Below are 23,230 nucleotides of genomic sequence, written 5' to 3'. Positions count from 1 at the left end.
CCGCAAAAAGCACAGCCACTCTCAACAGCACTGCCGTGTGAAAAGCAGCAAGCACTGCTTTCGCTTGCGGTGTATTTTCTTGATTGCCAACTAAGTCCTTGGTCACCCCAGCTAGACATCTGATCTAAGTCTCCATTTCTTCTGCAAATAATATCCAATTGGCCACCACATCTTTTTGGTTGTTTCTGCTAAATGTTTCCAATTGTATCCGATACTTTTACTTCTCAAGCATTCATTTTATTCATGATGCAGTGAGTCCTCCCATGTGCTAGAAATTGCACCAGGTGCTGAGAATGTGAAGGTGAAGGGGTAGTAACCCTGACTGTGGACCCCACCAGGGAGGGAGGTGGGCGGCTTGGTGCCTGGTGATGTCAGTGATGAGCAGCCATAGCCCAGCATGCATGCAGCCCAGAGAAGTGGCCCCTACCCAGGGGAGAGGGCTCCAGGGGCCCTTCTGGTGGGGTTTAATGCCCAGGCAAGTCTCAGAGGCTCAGGGTGTCCTGTGTCTCTATCTGTGTTTCCCAGTCCAGGCCTCTTAACTCCTAGGGGATTTAGGAAAAGTACAAAAGGCCTCAGAGGGCTAGAAATTCAGTAACATGGTGGGATGAATTGTCTTTCTGTATATTTTGAACTATAAAAATAATATAAATTTGAGCATGGCCTGGTCCCTCCAGAGGTACAGGATCTGGTCCTATGGGATGGAAGTACATTGAGAGAGAGAGAGAGAGAGAGAGAATGGGGGCCTCTGCTTCCATGTGGGACAAAGTAGCTATGTCAGACATATACTCCTGCTGAGAACAACTTGAAAAGCTGAACAAAATGTTTTAAAAATGATTCCTTTAAAGCTCTCCTAAAAGAGCTGTTGAAGAAACTAAAGGTAATAGAATGACATCTTTAAAGAGCTGAAAGAAAATCACTGCAAACCTAGAATTCTAAACCAGGAAGGACATTGTTCAAAGGTGAAAAATGAAACAAAACGATTCTGGATAACAACTGAGCAAACTGAACACGAGCAGGCCTACTCTACAGTAACTATGAAAGGGGATTTTTGTAGGCAGGATGACGGAAGGATAAAAATGCAGGAAGGAACCAGGAGGATCGGAAAGGGTAATATGATTATATTTATAATCTCTTGTGGGGTCTAAACTAGAAGTAGAAAAGTAATGCATGATGACATTAACAATAAAAGGTGAGAAGGATAAATGGAGTGAAAGTTTTCTAAGGTTTCAGCATTGTTTTGGAAGCGGTGGAAGTGCTGACATATGTTACACTTGAATAATCTAAGAATGTGTGCTATAATCTCTAAAGTGACCACTGAAGAGATAGTAAAAACTATCAATGTATAATCAATAATGTTAGAAATAAGGCTCAGAGTCATAAGAAAAAACGAGCACTGAGACAAAGGATTTCTCAGCAAAGCAAATTTATGTCTGTGCAGGAGGGTGTCTCCCATATGGCTGGTTGCCACGAGAGCACACAGAACAAAGGAGAGTTAGAAGTTTTTATTCCTAACATGATCCTGCCCCTGTGTCCTTTCCCCATTGGCTGGGGTTGCGCCGCACAATTTAAACTAGACCCGATTGGCTAAACATTTAAACTTTCTTAGATAAAATGGATGCATAATGGGAGAGACGGGAGAGGAGGAAGGGGTCATCTACGGGATACTAGAGAGCCAGTCTTTTCCTAAATACAGAACGGAATGCGAGCTGGTGCTGATAATGCCAGTGATGCTGCGGCATGCCTGGGCATGTAGTAAAGTCAGAAAGAAGAAAAGGAGAAGAGAGGGGGCGGGGGTACTAGGAATTAAAGAACAAAAGGTTGAGCAGCCTGTTTGAAGAGAAGCCTTGCCGTATCTCATGAATAATGACTAGAACAGAAGAGGGAAAATAAATAATAAAAAATACTTGATTAATCCAAAATAGACAGGAAGTGATTTTTAAAAGAAGCGTTAAAAAATTGGGACAAATAGAAATTGTACAATCAGATGGCAGATAGATATAAACTAAATCATCAGTCAATAAAGTATCAGATATTCCAATTAAAATATATTGTTGGTCTGAATAAAACGTAGAAAACCTAACTACATGCTGCTTACAAGATACAGAGCCTGAATACAAGAGCATAGAGGCCAGGTGCTGTGGCTCCCACCTGTAATCCCAGCACTGTGGGAGGCTGGGGCAGGCAGATCACCTGAGGTCAGGAGTTTGAGACCAGCCTGGCAAACATGGTAAAGCCCCGTCTCTACTAAAAATACAAAATTAGCCGGGCATGGTGGTGGGTGCCTGTAATCTCAGCTACTTGGGAGGCTGAGGCAGGAGAATCGCTTGAACCCAGGAGGTGGAAGTTGCAGTGAGCCGAGATCGCACCACTGCCCTCCAGCCTGGGCGATAAGAGTGAGACTCCACCAAAAAAAAAAAAAAAAAAAAAAAAAAAAGAAAGAAAGAAAAAGAGCACAGAAAGCTTGAAAGTAACAAGATGGAAGAAAATACACCACACAAACACTAACTAAAATGCTAGTGTGACTTATGAATATCAGAAAAAAGTAGATTTTAGAGCAATAGAGATGAAGAAAGAAATGTATAAAGCTAAAAGAGTCAACCTACCAGGAAGATGTAACAATTCTAAATTTGCATGTATCTAATTACATAGCTTAAAATATAAAATTAAAAAATTAAAATAAAAAACTTTTTTAATTTTTTTAACTGGCAGAGCTAAAAGTAGAAATAGAGAAAAGGGAAAATCATAGTGGGGGATGTTAATACACCTGTCAATAATGATAGGAAGGGAAAGAAAAATCATCTCAGAGTGGAAAGGGCTATTCTAAGTTTTGAGTAAAACACCGAAGCCATTTAAAAAACCGATAAAACTAATTACATAAAAATTTTTAAATTGCAGGAGAGAAAACATTATAAACCAAGTCAAAAGACAACAATATGGGAAACACATTTCCTATCCGTATATCAGAGAAAGGGCTAATTTGCTTAATATCCAAAGAGCTCCCACGAGTTATTAAGATCAATAACAGCAACATAACAGAAAGTGAGCAAAGGATACAGAGACAATTGAAAGAAATATACATGGTTCTTAAATGAGAAAACATGCTCAGCCCCATTTAAAATGAGATAAAACAAATTTAATGGCCATATGATATCATTTTTTATATTGGAAAAAATGAAAACCATTGATGTTCCCAATATGGGTTGGCGAGGGTGTGGGCAAACTACCCAGATGACTTGCTGCTGGGCTGAGGACGCTCCACGGCTTTGGCAGGGAGTTTGCTGCTACAGATCAAAATTCAAAACCTCATGCCTTTGAGCCTGAATCACTAAGCAAGCATCCTGCAGATACTCCTGGGTGGATACAAGGTATGTGCAAAGGTATCACAGCCATGAGATTGTCCAGACAGCGGGAGACAGACTCTAGGGTGGCCCCATGTCCCTCACCTCCTAGTGGTCATTGGCTGTGTGCCCCACACCCCTTGAGTGTGGTTGGGACTGTGACACGTGTATAGACACAAGGAGCACAGAGACGGTGATGGGATGTGCATGATCCCATTACATAAGGTCATAATGCTTGTCTTGGGAGGACTCTGTCTCCCTGGCTGGCTGTGAAAAAGCCAGCACATTGCGAGCTGCCCATTGAGGCCGCATGGAAAGAGATGATGGCAGCCTCCAGTTGACAGCTGGTGACAAACTGAGGCACTTAGTCCAAGAAGCTACAAGGAACTGAGTTCTGCCAACAGTCACATGAGCTTGGAAGTGGATCCTTCTCCAACTGAACCTTCAGATGAGACACTCCGATACAGCCCTACAGAGACCCCAATTTAACTGTGCCTGGACTCCTGACCCACAGAAACTGAGATGATAAATGTGTGTTATTTGAAGCCACTAAGCTTGTGGTACTTTGTTCCACAGCAATAGAAAATGAACACACAGACCACATGGAATTCTTTGCAGCTGTAAACAAGACAGAGATCATTATGTATTCATAGGAAAGGAGCTCCATGTTTACAAAAACATAGTGGGTAGAGTATGACATAATTTGCATTTTAAAAATTTATGTGTACAGAGGCATTATATGTATGTATGTGTATGTGCATATATGTTTACACATACACATAATAGAATGAGGTGATGTTTTGCTTTCCTGTCTCAGCTCGCATATGGTAAACAGGTGTCCTTGTTATGTTCTCCTCAGTGCCGCACGTTCCTCCACGATGCTCTGATCTTGTTGTTTAAAGTGCCCCAGTGCAGTGCTGCTATGCTGCTGGGTGTCCGGAGCTCAGAAGGCTCCAGCACGTCTTACAGAGAAAACACATGTGTTCAACCAACTTCATTCAGGCTCTGTAGGGCTGTTGGCTGGGGCTCAGTGTTGATAAATCAACTATATAGATTCAATAAGGTGTCTTTAGACAGAAGCATTCATAAGACATGTCTATGCATTGATTGGATGATGGGAATGCTGTGATCAGAGGCTCATGAGACCATAACCCTGTGCTTCCTGTAGGAGCAGTGGTTCGGTATTTGGTTATTCGGTGCTGGTGGAGACTGTATAGAACAGAACCTCTGGGAATAATGAGAATGGGCTGTGTGTGTGCATATACGGAAGAGGCAGACAGACAGAGACAGAGAGAGATGGAGAGATACAGAGAGAAAGAGAATAAATGGGTGAAAGTAGCGCTTCCTGAGAAGAGAATTGGGTGACTGCTTGTGTTCATTTAAAAAAATCACCATCTGGCCAGGTGCAATGGCTCAGGCCTGTAATCCTAGCATGTTTGGGAGGCCAAGGTAGGTGGATCACTTGAGGTCAAGAGTTTGAGACCAGCCTGGTCAACATGGTGAAACCCTGTCTCTTCTAAAAATACAAAAATTAGCCAGGCATGGTGGCTTATGCCTGTAATCCCAGCTACTCGGGAGGCTGAGGCAGGAGAATTGCTTGAACCAGGAGGTGGAGGCTGCGGTGAGCTGAGATCGTACCACTGCGCTCCAGCCTGGGCAACAGAGTGAGACTCCATCTCAAAAAAAAAAAAAAAATCACAGATCCGTAAGTTTGGAAAAAAAGAGGAGACTTTGTTTCTTCTAAAGGGGCACAGCCTGCAAGAAAGCCATCCTGCAGGCCGGGAAGCACAGCCTCTGGCCAAGACCAGAGCCAGGAGGAGGGGCTGGGGCAGGAGCTCCACGCTGACCAGGTTGGCTGAATACACATGTGCAATAGGTTATGGAGGAATAGTGAATATTCACGAAGGAGGAACTGAACAAACATGCATGTAACATACGACCTGTTTTCACTCTGGGGTTGTGAGAAACACACTTACCCGTCCAAATCCAAAGAATGGACGTAGAGACATGAAGAACAGTGAAAGTGAGACTTTAATGGCGGTCTTGCAAGATCCGGTGTCTGATGGGCGGGCACACGCAGCACACTTTCAATGAGCAATTTATCCCCTAGTGTGCAGGTCCCTCCCCCAGTTCCTCGCAGCCTGCGTACTGTGGGGTCACAGGCTTCCTGGACGTCACCTAAGTTTCATTATCCCCTTATAAGGTTACATCTTGTCCCCTTCCCCACTTTACATTTGATTTCTCAATGGCAAAAGTTTCTTTCCTTTTATGTTAGCCATCTGTCACTTTTTTTCCTCCCCTCTGACTTCTGTGAGTCTTATCACTCTTCCCAGATGTCTGTACTGTGTGGCTTGTCACATCTGCAAGGGAGCTGCCTGGACTTGCCAGGGCCTGTTTTCTGAATACGGACCACTTGAAATGTACTTCTTACAGGGTGGAGTCTTATCATGTCAATGGGTTGCAATGAGGCCCTAAACCTCACAAGTCTTCTCAGGACACAGAGGCACTCCAGTGCACAGCCTCTGTAAACCGGCTGGAGCCGGTCCATGGTTGGGGGTCCCTTATCAGGAGGAGGTTCCTGAAGTCAGTCTCCTGCCCAGTCAGAGCTGTGGTCATGGCTGTGGAACGTGGTCAGTTGGCGTCTGCAGGTGGATGAGCTGCAGTCGTTTGAATCTTGCTCATCCTCATCGCGGGGCCAGTGAGTGTTTAGCCGCTGCAGAAAAAGCAGCAGCTGTGGCGCGAGAGCAGAGTCCGTCCTCTCAGTGTAGGGCACGCGGCTTGTCCCTTGCCTGGCGCGGCCTGAGGTCCTGTTTGTAATTTGATATCTTATTGCCAGAGTCTGCTCTGTGGGTCTTATTGTCTCTATTTTAACTTTAGTGCTGGGTAGTGGTTGTGTCTAAACCCTAAAGGGAGGGAGTGTAATGAGGCCTGTCTGACCTCCCTTCCTGTCATGGCCAGGAACGCAGTTTTTCGGGGGTCCCCATGGCCAAGATGGGATCCATTTAGTCAGTTGAGGGGCTTAGGTTTTATGTTTCGTTTACACTGGCAATGGGTTTGCGGTGAGATCAACTTCTCATGGACCCATTTTGTGTCTTCTGTGCGGGTTCTTTGGACAGATGTCCCTTAATTTTAAGGTGGTGACACTAAGAGGCCTGGCACAGGGCTTGGAAGACAGGGCTGGGAAATGGGCCCAGCAGGAGGCTGGGTGGGGGCTGATGGGCAGCCTCGGAGAAGCAGAGCACACAGAGGAGCCACCCCAGGCGGGGACGAGGGCTGCTGACTGCCCGCTGCTCAGCACGGTTACTCTGCAGGTTCAGAACCCAAAACCACAGCCCAGAAGGCTGTCATGCTGTCCAAGCAGGGAGGGGCCAAGCCCACCGTCCTTGCCCTGGAACACACAGGTCCTGCTGCCTCCAAAACACAAAGACGAGGTGGACACGAAACAGGGCAGGAGGTGAAGAGGCTGTGGGGATGAGAAGTCGTGCAGAGCTCAAAGCCAAGAGGTCTGGGCACAGTTACAGCTGCCCCCCACCCCCACCATGCCATGGCCCAGGGCAGGTCAATGAAGGCTCCTGGGCCCCAGGTTGTCCCTCAGAAGATGGCCACAGTCCTGTGTCCCGTGATGGGGGAAGGACCACGCTGGATGAGGGGTTTTCACACAAGGATACTTCCTGAGGCCGGCTTCCTGCAGAGGGACTCTGTGTCCCGGGGCTGCTGGGGCCAGGGGTGGACGATGCCGTGGCCTGTGGCTCTCCCAGCTCCCAGAACCCAGCTGGGACCAGGCTCCACCCAATTCCTGCCCCCAGGGATCCACATGGGATGGAACACAGCCCAGATGTGATGGGAGATTTATGAGCTGGCCCACATCACGGGCGAACAAACACCCCTAATCCCGGCAGACTCCAGCTCTCGGCAACACGGAAGGGGAAGCTGTGGGCCCGGGGACGACAAGGCCAGGGGGAATAAAAGCCCGAGAGCCTCAGCACCTCACAGGCTCACTCCCTCACCCACTCCCTCACCCTCCGCCAGTTCAACCCCGCTATGGCCGCGTCCACCATGTCCGTCTGCTCCAGCAACCTGAGCTATGGCAGCCGCGTCTGCCTTCCTGGTTCCTGTGACTCTTGCTCCGACTCCTGGCAGGTGGACGACTGCCCAGAGAGCTGCTGTGAGCCCCCCTGCTGCACCCCCAGCTGCTGCGCCCCGGCCCCCTGCCTGACCCTGGTCTGCACCCCAGTGAGCTGTGCGTCCAGCCCCTGCTGCCAGGTGGCCTGTGAGCCCAGCCCCTGCCAATCAGGCTGCACCAGCTCCTGCACACCCTCATGCTGCCAGCAGTCTAGCTGCCAGCCAGCTTGCTGCACCTCCTCCCCCTGCCAGCAGGCCTGCTGCATGCCCGTCTGCTGCAAGCCCGTCTGCTGCGTGCCCGTCTGCTGCAAGCCTGTATGCTGTGTGCCCACCTGCTCTGAGGATTCCTCTTCATGCTGCCAGCAGTCTAGCTGCCAGCCAGCTTGCTGTGCCTCTTCCTCCTGCCAGCAGTCCTGCTGTGTGCCTGTTTGCTGCAAGCCTGTGTGCTATGTGCCCACCTGTTCTGAGTATTCCTCTTCATGCTGCCAGCAGTCTAGCTGCCAGCCAGCTTGCTGCACCTCCTCCCCCTGCCAGCACACCTGCTGTGTGCCTGTCTGCTCTGGGGCTTCCACTTCATGCTGCCAGCAGTCTAGCTGCCAGCCAGCTTGCTGCACCGCCTCCCCCTGCCAGCACACCTGCTGTGTGCCCATCTGCTCTGGGGCTTCCACTTCATGCTGCCAGCAGTCTAGCTGCCAGCCTGCTTGCTGCACCGCCTCCTGCTGCAGACCCTCCTCCTCCGTGTCCCTCCTCTGCCACCCCGTGTGCAAGTCCACCTGCTGCGTGCCCATCCCCTCCTGCGGTGCCTCTGCCTCCTCCTGCCAGCCCAGCTGCTGCCGCACGGCCTCCTGTGTTTCCCTCCTCTGCCGCCCCGTGTGCTCCCGCCCTGCCTGCTACAGCCTCTGCTCTGGCCAGAAGTCCAGCTGCTGACAGCCCTGGATGTGATCCAGAGTCCCCTCCCACCAGGGGCTGACCTCCCAGCTGCCCCAGCCAGCTCTGCCCTCTCTGGCTTTGACACCCTCAGAAGATGGGGCAGGCTCTTTGTCTTAGGGACCAGGATGCTCCCCCTGTCCTTCCCAGATGCTGGCTGCATGAGAGACCCCAGCTGCTCCCCCAGACCCAAGTTCTGCAGAACTAACCCCCAGCAGGCCTGGTTCCACCCTGGGCAGCACCCCCTCTAGTTCTAATAAAGCCGCCTCTGTCTCACACCAACCTCTGTCCTGTCTGTGGACCCCCCGGGGGGCACAGGGTGAGGTGGGAAGTGATGCCACCCCTGACTGCAGGGAGAGTCCTGACCCCCAGCAGGCCTGGCTCCACCCCTCTGTCTCTGTCGACCTTCCATCCTGTCTGTGGACCCCCGAGGGGCATGGGATGAGGCAGGAAGCAATGCCGCCTGGTGCTGGCCTCTATGAACCCTGAAGGCCAGTCTCCCTCTTAGCCCTGTGGGCCCCCAATCCCAGCACGTGGCCCTCCGGCCCATCTTAGGGAAGCTGCCTCTGGAACTAAGGCCAGGAGTTTTGGGACAAAGTGGACCCTGGCAGCAGCTCTGGTTCCCTGAGCCACATTCACCCTCCCCTGCTCCATGGCTGCCCCCCAGGCCTGGGGTAGCCCACCCGGGGCCTAGCTGCAGCCAGCAGCCTCACCCCTCCTGTTACCCCTGGGGAGACCAGCTATGGACCACAGTGCCCGTCACTACAGCCCTTGTCTCCTCCACAGTAAGACATGGGGACCACACCCTCCCCCAGGACTCCAGCCCAGCAGCCCAGTATTCGTGGGGTTCTGGAATACCCATTGCTCAGGCATCGCTGGCGAGAACACAGATGGGCAGGGACCATGGCACCCACTAACCAAGCCTGTGGGCCCCCCTGCCCCATGCGGCCTCGCCTAGAGATTCAGGGTCCTGGCTCCCTCCTGGTCCCATGGTCCTGGACTCTGACCCCGAGGACCCTGTCCCCACACCCCCAGCCTCCTAGATCTCTCCAAATAGCCTTCGGCTCTGCCTGCCACCCTCTGCTCTGGCACTCAGACGTGGTCCAGGATGCTGCGTTGGGCGAGTGGTACGAGCCGCTGCACTCTTTCTGCCAGGTCGCTGTGTGCATTTGAGAGTGCAGGTCTGCCTCCTGCCCCAGCAAATGACCCTTGCATGTCAATGCCAGAGGCCACCAGCCCCAGCACCAGGACCTCCCGGAGTCCCACCCCATGGAGCTGTCTGTGGTCAGCACAGCCGCCTCCCTCATTCCTCTCGAGGCAGACCACCCAGGACAGCCAGCAGCAGCCGTCCCCAGGGCCGGAGGCCAAACTGATACAGCCTTGTCCACCTCCTTGGAAGCAAAGCCAGGTCCCCATGAAGGGACAAATGAGGGCCTCCAGGGGCAGAGATGTTTTCTTCCTGCCCTGGTTCTCTGGGTAGCTGGCAGGGGCCGAGCCTTCATCCTAGGGCTCCAGGACCATCCTGGGGAGGGGCTCCCCACACATGCGTGTCTGAGCCCCACCCACCTCACTGTGCCCACTGATGGCTACAAGGTCAGAACAGAGAGCCAGGTGGAGGGCCCGGGGCTGGTTCTCTGACCTCCTCCATGTTTGTCATTGTCCCCACCTGCCCTCGTCCGAGGCACTGACAGGACCCAGCCTGTCTGGCCATCCCCAGGGAGGACACCTCCTGGTGGGGGGGTCTCACCTCTGACCCCTGCTCTGGGTCCTCATTCGATGTGTCTTCTGCTTCATCAGAGCTTCAACTCCCAGTGAAAGCACCTTGGAAAACCGTCCCTCAAAATGGTCACTCACAAAGTAACCCTGTGATCCTGCCACTCCAGTTCTAGGCATCTACCTCAGAGGAGTGAAACAAATGTCCACACACAGATTTATGCGCCCATGTACACAGCATGACTGACAGCAGCCAGAGACTGGTGTACCCATGTACACAGCATGACCGACAGCAGCCAAGAAGTGGAAGGAGCCTAAATGTCCATCAGAGGACAGAGCAAAACACAGCCCATCCACACAAGCAAAATGTGGCCCATTCCCATGGGGAATATTATTCAGCCATGAAAAGGAATCCAGTACTTTGACAGGCTACAACATGCATGAGCCTTGAAAGCCTGATGCTCAGTGAGAGCCCACATGTGATGACATTCTATTTGGGTTTTTTATTTTTTATTTTTATTTTATATTTTATTTAGGTTATTGGGGAATAGGTGGTGTTTGGTTACATGGATTAGTAATTTAGTGTTGATTTGTGAGATTTTGGTGCACCCATCACCCAAGCAGTACACACTGCACCCTATTTGTAGTCTTTTATCCCTCGCCCCCTTCCCGCCCTTTCCCCGTGAGTCCCCAAAGTCCACTGTGTCATTCTTATGCCTTTGCATCCTCATAGCTTAGCTTCCACTTATGAGTGAGAACATATGATGTTTGGTTTTCCATTCCTGAGTTACTTCACTTAGAATAATAGCCTCGGATCTCATCCAGGTCTCTGTGAATGCTATTAATTCATTTCTTTTTATTACTGAGTAGTATTCCATCATATATATATATATATACACACACATACATATATATACACACATACATATATATACACATATATATACACACATATATATCAGTTTATATATATAAATATATAATATATATAATATATATAAATATATATAATATATAAATATATATTTATATATATATATATAAAAGTTTCTTTATCCACTTGTTGATTGATGGGAATTAGGGTTGGTTCCACATTTTTGCAATTGCGAATTGTGCTGCTATAAACATGCGTGTGCAAGTATCTTTTTTGTATAATGACTTCTTTTCCTCTGGGTAGATACCCAGTAGTGGATTTGCTGGATCAAATGGTGGATTTACTTTTAGTTCTTTAAGGAATCTCCACACTGTATTCCACAGTGGTTGTACTAGTTTACATTCCCACCAGCAGTGTAGAAGTCTTCCCTGTTCACCACATCCATGCCACCAGCTATTATTTTTTGATTTTTTGATGATGGCCATTCTTGCAGGAGTAAGGTGGTATCCCATTGTGGTTTTGATTTGCATTTCCTTCATCATTAGTGATGTTAAACATTTTTTCATATGTTTGTTGGCCATTTGTGTATCTTCTTTTGAGAATTGTCCATTCACGTCCCTAGCCCACTTTTTGATGGGATTGTTTGTTTTTTTTCTTGATAATTTGTTTGAGTTTGTTGTAGGTTCTGGATATTAGTCCTTTGTCAGATGTACAGATTGTGAAGATTTTCTCCCACTCTGTGGGTTGTCTGTTTACTCTGCTGACGGTTTCTTTTGCCATGCAAAAGCTCTTTAGTTTAATTAAGTCCCAGCTATTTATCTCTGTTTTTATTGCATTTGCTTTTGGGTTCTTGGTCATGAAATCCTTGCCTAAGCCAATATCTAGAAGGGGTTTTTCATGTTATCTTCTAGAATTTTAATAGTTTCAGGTGTTAGATTTAAGTCCTTGATCCATCTTGAGTTGATTTTTGTATAAGGTGAGTGATGAGGATCCAGTTTCATTCTCCTATATGTGGCTTGCCAATCATCCCAGAACCATTTGTTGAATAGAGTGTCCTTTCCCCACTTTACGTTTTGTTTGCTTTGTCAAAGATCAGTTGGCGGTAAGTATTTGGGTTTATTTCTGGGTTCCCTATTCTGTTCCATTGGTCTATGTGCCTATTTTTATACCAATGCTGTTTTGGTGACTGTGGCCTTATAGTATAGTTTGAAATCAGGTAATGTGATGCCTCCAGATTTGTTCTTTTTGCTTAGTCTTGCTTTGGCTATGCGGGCCCTTTTTTGGTTCCATATGAATTATAGAATTTTTTTTGTAATTGTGTGATGAATGATGGTGGTATTTTGATGGGAATTGCATTGAATTGCTTTTGGCACTATGGTCATTTTCACAATATTGATTCTACCCATCCATGAGCACGGGATGTGTTTCCATTTGTTTGTGTCCTCTGTGATTTATTTTAGCAGTGCTTTGTAGTTTTCCTTGTAGAGGTCTTTCACCTCCTTGGGTAGGTATATTCCTGAGTATTTTATTTTTTTGCAGCTATTGTAAAAGGGATTGAGTTCTTGATTTGATTCTCAGCTTAGTCACTGTTGGTGTATAGGAGATCTACTGATTTGTGTACATTAATTTTGTATCTGGAAACTTTGCTGAATTCTTTTATCAGTTCTAGGAGCTTTTTATAGGAGTCTTTGGGGTTTTCTAGGTGTACGATCATATCATCAGCAAACAGCGACAGTTTGACTTCCTCTGTACTGATTTGGATGCCTTTTATTTCTTTCTCTTGTCTGATTGCTCTGGCTAGGACTTCCAGTACGATGTTGAAGAGAAGTGGTGAGAGTGGGCATCCCTACATTTTTCCAGTTCTCAGACGGAGTGCTTTCAACTTCTCCCCATTCAGTGTTATGTTGGCTGTGGGTTTGTCATAGATGGCTTTTATTACATTGAGATATGTCCCTTGTATGTTGATTTTGCTGAGAGTTTTAATCATAGAGATGCTGGATTTTGTCAAAAGCTTTTTCTGCATCTATTGATCATGTGATTTTTGTTTTTAATTCTGTTTATGTGGTGTTGAATTGTGAATGTTAAACCATCCCTGCATCCCTGGTATGAAACCTGGTGGGATTCTATTTGTATGAAAGGCTCAGAATGGGCAAATCTACAGAGAAAGAGAGTAGATGAGTAGGTGCCTGAGGCTGGGGGAGGGGCACATGGGGAGTGGTGCTGATTGGTGTGATTTTTTTGGAGGGAGGAAAGCTGTAAAATTATATATTGGTGATGGCTGAGAAACACTGGGAATATGCTAAAAACAAATGGATTATGTCCTTGCAGCAGGTGAGCTTCATGGCTTGTGAATTTTCTCTTGGTAAATTTTTTTTAAAAGCCTAAGCCCTCTGTTTGGGCTGGCTACTCCCCAATGCCTCCACCTCCCCTTCATCCAAATAAAAATGAATGGTACCAGAACAGTGATAGAAAACAGGCGTGCCATCTGCAGACCAGGTCAGTAAGGATTTTCTGGGACAGACAAGACAAAAAGATCGGGTTTTCTTGACTGTAAAATTCAACAGAAAGAAAGGCAGAAGCAGGACTGAAGACAAACGGCTTTTCCCAGAGACCCTGACACAGGGACAGCACATGAGGACAGCCATGGGCACTCAGGCGTCTTTAACTGAGGGTTGAGTTCTAAAGAAGAACCGCCTGGTGCCCTGAGTCCAGCAGGAGAGCCAGGCAGGCCAGGGGTGGCCCAGGAGGCTCCCAGTCTGGGTCCTAGGATGGAGAGGAAGATACCACACCCCAGGAAGTTGTGGATGCCAAAATGAACCAAAGCCCCTGTACTCAGCCAGCGGCAGACAAGGCCCCATCCTGAGAGCCCCAGTGTCAGCTCTGTGAGAAGAATACATGTGTCTACGTGCAGGGAACCTTTCAGCAATGAAAGCCAAACAGTTTAGACCCTCACTTAAAAACGTGAACAACAACTAAGGGTCCTCAGACGCATGAGGAAATCACAGCATGACAGAGAAGCAAAGTCTAAACAAACAATAATGCATGAAACAAAGAGGCCGTTACTCCATGAAACAAGAAGAGAGTGCTACCAAAAAGGAGAAGGAGAAGAAAGGAAAACACCTTGGGTTCCTGGAGACTGAAATCGTGACACTCCAAACATATGGAATTCAATGGCAGTCCTCATAACAGACCCTGAGGCAGAAGAGCTGACACCATGACCCCCAGTTCAGAAAACGACCGAAACCCAATGCAGAAGGACAAAGAGATGAAGCCAAGAAAAGCCTGAGGTCTAAGGGAGATGAACCCAGAAGACTCAGGGTCTGTGATCCTAACCGGGATCACAGTGGGGAGAGAAGCCAAGAATGGAAGAAAATCATCAGACCCATATGGGAATAAAAGTTCCTTGAACTAAAAGAAGATGGGACCGAGGGGATGAACACAGCTGATGGCAGTGACGGGGGAGGGGTCTGGTGAAATGAATGAAGTACAAGGAGAGAATAGTGCCAGGTTCTGGAAAGAGGAAAAGCTTCACAAGAAGATTAAAGTTATGCAAATCTGAGACACATTGGTGGCCCAACCTCTACTAAGGTGGAGGGAGGAAATTCTGCACCTAGACTCTGCTGTGGCAGGTGTCAGCAGGAGGGCTGTTCTTAAACAACAGGAATCCAGAAAGTTTACCACCCATGACGCTTTCTGAAACTTTTACTCAACAATCTCTAACAAGAAGGAACACGACCCCCTCTTTTCAAATGTCCACAAAAATCCGCAGATGCTCATCAAGGAAAACCTAAAGAAAATAAAAATACAGTCTAATAAAAATAAGCAGACATTAAAGATTGAAAAAGAAACATGCCCACAGATTCAGAGATTTTTGTTTTTATGTAAAAGAAAGTAGCATGGGTATGTTTATCCTAAAATTTGAAAATATAAATGAAATGTACTGTGTTCTAAAAAATATAAATTACCAACACTGAATAACAAAATGAAAATTTTAATACAATGATGTCCAGGAAAATATGGAAATGGTATTGAAAGATATTCTTCAGAAGGCAGACTCAGATGTTTTAAAGGTGTATATCGTCAGCCTTCAATATAAGAGCTTCCTGTGATACTTGAAATATTCCAGAGCTCAGAAGAAGACAGAGATCTTCTGGATTCCTCTAATATAAGACTGGTGAGACCCTGATGCCAAAACCAGGAATAATTGTGTGTGAGAGAGAGAGAGAGGGAGAGAGGACTGTAAATCAATCCCATTTAAAAAGATAAAGAGCTTCTATGTGCCTATGTTAAAGAAAAACTAAGCCGTTACATGCAGCCATTATGGAAGACAGTATCAAAGCTCCTCAGCAAATTAAAAATAGAACTACCACATGATGAGCAATCTTGTATATACAAGACAAATTAAAGCCAGATCTCAGAGATACCTACACTGCCATGCTAACTGCAGCACTAGTCACAACAGCCAAGATATGGAAGCAACATAAGTGCCCATCAGCAGATGAGTGGATAAAGAAAATGCAGTGTATATGCACGACGGAATACGATTCAGCCATAGAAAGGAGGGAGATCCTGTCATCTGTGGCAACATGGATGAACCTGCACACACTATGCTAGGTGAAGTGACCGAGGCCACAGAAAGACAAATACTGCAGACCTCGCTTATATGTGGAATCTAAAAAAGCCAAGCTCGGCAAAGCAGAGAGTAGAGTGGGGGTTCACAGGGGCGGGGGTGCAGGGAGTTTTCATTTTTTATAACTCTTTAAATATCCTTCCAGCAATTATTAATACAGGTGTGCAAGAACTGTATGCTTCATCCACTCTGATGTTGATGACAGGATACAGCTTCAGCTGTGCAGGATGAGTCAGTTCTGGAAACCTCATGTGCAGCATGGGGACAGTTGACTGTAACACAGAACGCAACATAGTAACACCGAAATCTTCTAAGAGTCCATCTTAAATGTCTCATCACAAAATAAAGGTAACTGCATGGGTGATGGACATATTAATTAGCTTGACCGTGGTAATCATCACACAATGTGTACATGTATCAAGACATCCTGAATTTATATAATTCTTATTTGTCAATTACATCTCAATAAAGCTGGGGAAAAAGGGATAATGAGCCATTATCAAGTAATGTATATCACTCAAGTTACAAAGGGTATCATTAACTATACTCATAAAATAGAAGCAGAAAAGCCACTGGAACTCTCAGTAGATAATACACACACATTCACACACACACATACATGAACAAACTCACTCCTTCTTTAAAAGCCTGAGGCAAAATTCTTGGTAAACTAGAGTGAAAAAACACTGCATGCACGAGACCAAGGCTGTGTGACAAAGCAGCCAACACCGGCTTAGTGCGGAGCTGCGGGAGGTGCTTCTGTTAACTTTGGAAACAAGACCAGAGGGCTGCTGTCATCACGTCTCCAGAGCTGTGCTGGGCAGCCAGCCACGACGAAAGGGAGTCAAATAAAACAAAAGACTACATTTTGGAAAAGAAGAATCCAAATGTGTGTCACTTGCAGAAGACACGGCCGTCGGCCACCCTGCCCTCCAGACTCACATCCCCTCCCAGCACCTCCCTCCCCCAGCCAGGGCCGTTTAATCCCTGCAGCTCAGCTCACTCAGATCCCCAGAGTGTCTGCTTGATTTAAGAAATGATGTGATCTGGCCGGGTGCAGTGGCTCACATCTGTAATGCCTGCACTTTTGGGAGACCGAAACGGATGGATCACTTGAGGCCACAAGTTCGAGACCAGCCTGGCCAAAATGGCCAAACCCCATCTCTACTAAAAATACAAAAAAAAAGAAAGAAAGAAAGAAAGAAAAATAGCTGGATGTGGTGGCACACACCTGTAATCCCAGCTACTCGGGAGGCTGAGGGAGGAGAATCGCTTGAACCCGGGAGGTGGGGCCTGCGGCACCACTGCACTCCAGCCTGGGTGACAGAGTGAGACTATGTATCAAAAAAGAAAGAAAGAAAGAAGAAAAGAAAGAAAGAGAAAGAAAGAAAGAGAGAAAGAAAGAAATTGGTGTGATCATTCGATTGTCCGTGGAAACTGCCATGGTGGCCCCCAGTGAAAATTTCCATGATCCAAAAAGACACGTCTCCACTGAGCGCAGGGCGTGGACTTAGATCAGGCACACTGAGACCCTGGAGCTGTTGTGGGCACAGCAATGACTGTGGAAAGACACTTCAGACAGTGATGGGTGGTCCAGACACCAGGAGAAGGGAGCGACAGAGGGCATGGATCACAAATAGGAATAAAGAGAGGAGGAATCACTACACCCATTTGATTAAGGAGGCTGCCAGAGATAGCGATGGGAAAACTAAAGCAAATTATCATACAGGCCCCAGGGCTTGTCCCAGAAGCCATGTCAGCCTTACCACATCCCGCTGGCTCAGGACCACCTCCCTCCCTGCCTGCCACTCAGGAAGCACGCACTCTTCTGGGAGCTGTGTGACGGAACGGAGCCATTTATGGCCATGAGGGAAAGGAGTGAGAGCTCGCGGTTGTCAGGTTCACTGCCGGCCAGCTGTCCTCTTTCAAGGTTACTTATCTTCTCTCATGATTTCTGCAACTGTCAAAATGGGCTGCAGAGTCACCCCTCACACGGTGGCCGATGTGGAGACCGCACCTGCGCCGTGCATGTCTGTAGCACACCCGCTGATATGATGTCATCCTAGCCTTCCTGGCTTTCCTGTCATTTCCTGAAAGGAGCATCGAGTCCTTCAGTCCCAGAAAGTGGGTTAAGCACACAGTTCTTGCACAACCTCTACTAATAATCACTGAAAGGATATTCAAAGAGTTATAAAAATTAAAATCAAAACTGTCTAACAAAAAGGGAGGCTCTGTAAAATCCTTTATATATTTGTAGAAAAGAGAAACAGATGGAAACAAATTAGAATTTAAACTGGATCAGGAGCCCAATGCCCTAGAATAAAATAGTCTTTTACTCAAAAAATCAAATGAACTGCCACCAATGAGCAGAGCTTAACTGATGTCTAGTGAAATGAGGGGAAAAATGTTTAAATGCTCAACATAACATCATTACAGTGAGCCAAAAATGTATTTCATTTATCGTGAGACAAAATCAAAGTCACAAAAGGAAAGACCTCGAGAGATAAGAGTTATTTTTAAGAGCGCAAAACACTTCCTGAGTCTCCACATTGAAAGGCTCAATGAATTCTAACCACAGAAAGTAAAATAATGCACACACATAGAAACAAAAGAAGAATAAAAAGAAAACCAAATGTTCCCAGAGAGTTAAACGGAGAGAGAGAGACAAACTATAAAAAATGACAAATGACCAACCTCAGTCTCTCATCAGCAATGCTGGACACTACAGAAAAATGGTGACACAGGTTCATCATTTTGAGAAAACAGATTTTTTGTTATTATTTATAATATTCTGATTTAAAACTAGAATTATATACCCAGCTAAACTATCATATAAGTGTGAGGGTAAAGTTGAGTACATTTTTAGACAAGAAAGAAATCTTAAAATGTATGTCCTAAAATCACTGTATGTGAAAAAGTACTTGATCTGTCACCATGAGGAAATAAAAATGGAGAAAACCCAGAGCGCAGCTTCAAATAAAACAGAAAGAGGGCTCTGAGGGTGGCATGGAAGAGCTGAAGAGACAAGGATAAAGCACAGATCCACCAGATACCGAATCTCTGAGCATTCCCCTTACGAGGCACAAGGGGTTGAAGGGAGGGCCACTTAGCTTCATCGTACCCTCTGTGCCAGCGGCATTTTATAAGAAATGCATATTTTTCTACCTATTTATATTTTAATATGCTAAAAGTAATAAAATATATCCAATCAGTCCAAACACAGGATAGGTGAAACTAGAATTCCTCCCTTTAGAGAAGTCTTCATCTCTAAAACCTCTACTCAACAAAAGTTTGCTTGAAATATTTTCCACCACATTTCTGGGGCTAAAATAAGAACCGATGAAGAAACACAGCCCTGCAACATACACACAAGTTTAATGAGGGAAAAACAAACAGATAAACCAGCACGAATGACGCATCTCCAGCCACCAGCTCTAAACACCAACAAGGAAGAGAAGCTTGTGGAGCCTCCTGTCTGGACAACACACGCCAGGGAGGGATTTAAAAGCCCCACAGCCCTGAGCACCTCACTCACTCACTCACTCACTCACTCACACACTCACACACTCACTCACACACTCACTCACACACTCACTGACACACTCACACACTCACACCTCCCCCAGCTCCCAGCTCACCTCTTCCCCACCCCAGCATGGCCGCGTCCACCATGTCCGTCTGCTCCAGCGCTTGCTCCGACTCCTGGCGAGTGGACGACTGCCCAGAGAGCTGCTGTGAGCCCCCCTGCTGCACCCCCAGCTGCTGCGCCCCGGCCCCCTGCCTGACCCTGGTCTGCACCCCAGTGAGCTGTGTGTCCAGCCCCTGCTGCCAGGTGGCCTGTGAGCCCAGCCCCTGCCAATCAGGCTGCACCAGCTCCTGCATGCCCTCGTGCTGCCAGCCAGCTTGCTGCGCCTCCTCCCCCTGCCAGCAGGCCTGCTGTGTGCCCGTCTGCTGCAGGCCTGTGTGCTGCCTGCCTACCTGCTCTAAGGATTCCTCTTCATGCTGCCAGCAGTCTAGCTGCCAGCCAACTTGCTGTGCCTCTTCCTCCTGCCAGCAGTCCTGCTGTGTGCCTGTCTGCTGCAAGCCCGTGTGCTGTGTGCCCACCTGCTCTGAGGATTCCTCTTCATGCTGCCAGCAGTCTAGCTGCCAGCCAGCTTGCTGCACCTCCTCCCCCTGCCAGCAGTCCTGCTACGTGCCTGTCTGTTGCAAGTCTGTCTGCTGCAAGCCCATCTGCTGTGTGCCTGTCTGCTCTGGGGCTTCCTCTTCATGCTGCCAGCAGTCTAGCTGCCAGCCGGCTTGCTGCACCACCTCCTGCTGCAGACCCTCCTCCTCCGTGTCCCTCCTCTGCCGCCCTGTATGCAGGCCTGCCTGCTGCGTGCCCATCTCCTCCTGCTGTGCCCCTGTGTCTTCCTGCCAGGCCAGCTGCTGCCGCCCGGCCTCCTGCGTGTCCCTCCTCTGCCGCCCCGCGTGCTCCCGCCTGGCCTGCTGAGGCCTCAGCTCAGGCCAGGAGTCCAGTTGCTGATGTGCACATCCCCCAGGGCCAACTGGTCCTGACTCGGGTTAGGAGGTTGTCCCCGCTTGGGACGGGGCCCCCATGTGCTGAGGTGACCCCCCCTCCATACTCCCAGGAGTCTCCATCCTCGCAGCTCCCCAGCTCCTGCCTCCCAGCAGGGGCCCACCTGCCTGTTGGGTCCCCTGTCCTCCCTCCCAGCTTCTCTGCCCCAGGTCACTTGGCCTCGACTTGAACCTGTCAGCACCTCCTCCTGCTCCCCAATAAACTCCCCTTGGTCACCTGATTCTCTTCTCCTGTTGTGCTCCTGGGGACACATGGTTTTGAGTTCAGATTGGTCTCTAGCCATGACTGTTTCTATGAATGAGTGACTTAACCTAGAAGTCACAGGGGACAGTGGCCTAACTCCTCCAGGGGGTCACCAGGTGGAACTCACGGCCACGCCCAGGAAGGCTCAGTCCCGGCTCAGCCTCCATGCCTGGGTCTTCCTGAGCCTGGTCATTGGCTGCCGTGCCCTGGGCTGTGGGGATCTCCAGGCCCCAGGACCGTCCCACCCACTGTCCCACCTGGGAGAGCCCACCCTGCAGGGTCACCTTCCAGGAAGCTGGCTTGGGGTCCGGGCACCACAGCCTCCAGGCCTGGTCACCCTCCCTGTGTGCCGCCCGCCTGAGGGTTCTGCCCGTTTCGCAGCAATGCGAGGGGAGAGGGAGGGGCTGCTGCACCTGCGCAGGAGACAAGGGGCTCGATTAGGACAAAAGTATCATGGAGTGGGTGGATGGATGCACATGATTCCCCAAAACTGGCACTGCCCCAGGTCCTCCTCTGGGGGCACCAGGTTCCACATGGGCTTTCAGGACCCAGAGTCCGCACCTGCAGGACCGTGCGTCAGGCCCCTCTTAGGTGAGGTTGACATGGGCGACACTGGAGGGCACAGGTGGACAAGGCCCTGCTGAGACCTGGGGAATTTTCTGGGGGGATGGCCTTCCAGGGGCTGCGGTGGTGGCTGGAACTGTTTTAGTAAGTAGGCAACTGTCCCCAGTGGGTAAATTTTCAGTTACCCTCCCTGCAAGGCCATCTCAGGGTCAAGGCGTGGCTGTTCCTCCATGAGTCCCCCTCTCATCCCAGGAGTCTGTGTCCATGGCCAGAGCCCACCAAGGGAGTCCCTGCCACCCGTGAGGCCTCAGCCTCCGTCCCCTAATCCCTAGCACCCTCGCCGACACTGTGTCTACCCTACAGTTTTCTGGAAAAGTTTGGGTTAGATTGGCATTATTTCTCCCCTAAATGCTCGGTAGAATTCAATAGCAAAGCCATTTGGGATTGGCATTGTCTCTGTGGGAAGGGTTTTAATTACGAGTCCAGTCTCTTCAATTGATAGAGGGCTATTCAGATTTTCTATTTCTTCTTGTATCCCTTTTCATAAATGATACATTTCCAGTCATTTGCCTATTTCATCTAAGCTGTTGAATGTATTGACATAGAGTTGTTTGCATTATTTCTTTGGTTTCCTTTAAATATCTACAGATTCTGTAGTGGCAACCTTTTATTCATTCCTGATGTATTAGTTCATTTTCACGGTGCTAATAAAGACATACCTAAGACTGGGCAATTTACAAAAGAAAGAGGTTTAATGGACTCACAGTTCCACATGGCTGGGGAGGCCTCACAATCATGGTGGAAGGTGAAAGGCACAATTCACTTGGTGGCAGACAAGAGAAGAGAGCTTGTGCAGGGAAACTCCCCTGTATAAAACCATCAGATCTTGTGAGACTTATTTACTATCATGAGAACAGCACAGGAAAGACCCACTCCCGTGATTCAATTACCTCCCACCAGGTGCCTCCCACATGTGAGAATTCAAGATGAGATTTGGGTGGGGACACAGCCAAACCATAACACCCGATATTGGTCATTTATTTGTTCTCTTGTTTTATAATGACCATTAAAGTTAGAAATTTGCCAATTTCATTGGTCTATTGAAAAAAACTAGGTTTGGTTTTATTTATTTCCCTGTTTGTCCACTTTCTATTTGGTAGGTGATATGGTGGATATGTGTCCCCTCCAAATCTCATGGTGAACCATGATCCCGTGTTGGAGGCAGGACCTGGTGGGAGGTGATTGGGTCATGGGGACGGCTCCCTCATGAGTGGCTTGGTGCCACCCCCACAATAATGAGTGAAGTCTTGCTCTGTTGCTTCATGGACAGCTGGTTGTTTACAAGAGCCTGGCACTCCCTCCTCTCTGTCTCTCTTGCTCCCCTCATACCATGTGATGCCTGCTCCCCGTCCACCTTCCACCATGAGTAAAGCTTCCTGAGACCTCAGCAGAAGCTCAGCAGGTGCCATGCTTGTACAGCCTGTAGAACCAGGAGCCAGATAACCATGGGCCTTTCCTCATAAAATGCCCACTCTCGGGTATTCCTTTATAGCAGTGCAAAATGGACAAACACAGTGGAGTTTTTAAATTCTTGATTATTTTATTATTTCTAGTTATTTTTGGGTTCAACATACGCTTCTTTAGCTTCTTAAGCTGGAAGCTCGGACAACTGATTTCAGGCCTTCTTCTCTAATAAACAAATTACTATGCATTTTCCTCTACATGCTTTGTTAGCTGCATCCCACAAGTATTGAATATGTGGTGATTTCATTTTCATTTTATTCCAGATATTTCATAATTTCCATAGTGATTTATATTTTTACTCATAGATCTTAAAGTGTGTTATTTAATTTCCAAGTATGTGGCAGTTTTCTAAATGTCTTTCTGTTGATGATTTCCAATTCTGTGTGGCCAAGCAGCACACTCAGCCCTCCTGTCATTTCATCCCTCCTGAGGACACTGAGACTTGCTCTCAGGCCTCTCCGGTGGTTTATGTTGGTGGATGTTCCGTGTGCACTTTAAACAACGTGCATCCCATTGTTGTTGGATGGGATATTGTATAAATATCCCTTAAGTCGGCTTGGTTTTTAGTGGTTTCTCAACTTTTCTATACATCTCCTAGAAAATGACTTTCTGAAGACAGAGTGAGGTTTGGTAAAGACACAAAGGACCTCAACCAACAGTGTTCTCAGCTCACGTGAAGGGAAACAGCACTGTAGTTTAATGAAGACTCTTCCACAGAG

At 47.9% G+C, this 23,230-nt stretch overlaps 3 protein-coding genes across 3 annotated transcripts in view; all 3 read left to right on the top strand.

The window, feature by feature from the left end:
* Positions 1-23,230, top strand: part of TSPEAR (thrombospondin type laminin G domain and EAR repeats) — a 217,830-nt gene that overhangs the window by 115,262 nt on the left and 79,338 nt on the right. The window lies entirely within an intron of this gene.
* Positions 7,351-8,658, top strand: LOC101139701 (keratin-associated protein 10-6-like). Its single transcript, XM_055373720.1, has one exon. It carries the CDS (start codon positions 7,380-7,382, stop codon positions 8,385-8,387), a length of 1,008 nt encoding a protein of 335 aa, XP_055229695.1. The 5' UTR covers positions 7,351-7,379; the 3' UTR covers positions 8,388-8,658.
* On the top strand, positions 19,147-20,400 carry KRTAP10-5 (keratin associated protein 10-5). The gene has a single exon (XM_055373724.1). The coding sequence runs from the start codon at positions 19,260-19,262 to the stop codon at positions 20,091-20,093; it is 834 nt and encodes a 277-aa protein (XP_055229699.1). The 5' UTR covers positions 19,147-19,259; the 3' UTR covers positions 20,094-20,400.

The sequence above is a fragment of the Gorilla gorilla genome, chromosome 22, assembly GCF_029281585.2.
Source record: "Gorilla gorilla gorilla isolate KB3781 chromosome 22, NHGRI_mGorGor1-v2.1_pri, whole genome shotgun sequence".
NCBI classification, from domain to species: Eukaryota; Metazoa; Chordata; class Mammalia; order Primates; family Hominidae; genus Gorilla; species Gorilla gorilla.
Note: the sequence above shows the minus strand (reverse complement) of the source record. Positions and strands in the feature narration are given on the sequence as shown.

What these genes read in the sequence shown, in the direction of transcription:
- LOC101139701 (XM_055373720.1), top strand. Translation starts at nt 7,380, where the DNA reads ATGGCCGCGTCCACCATGTCCGTCTGCTCCAGCAACCTGAGCTATGGC.
- KRTAP10-5 (XM_055373724.1), top strand. Translation starts at nt 19,260, where the DNA reads ATGGCCGCGTCCACCATGTCCGTCTGCTCCAGCGCTTGCTCCGACTCC.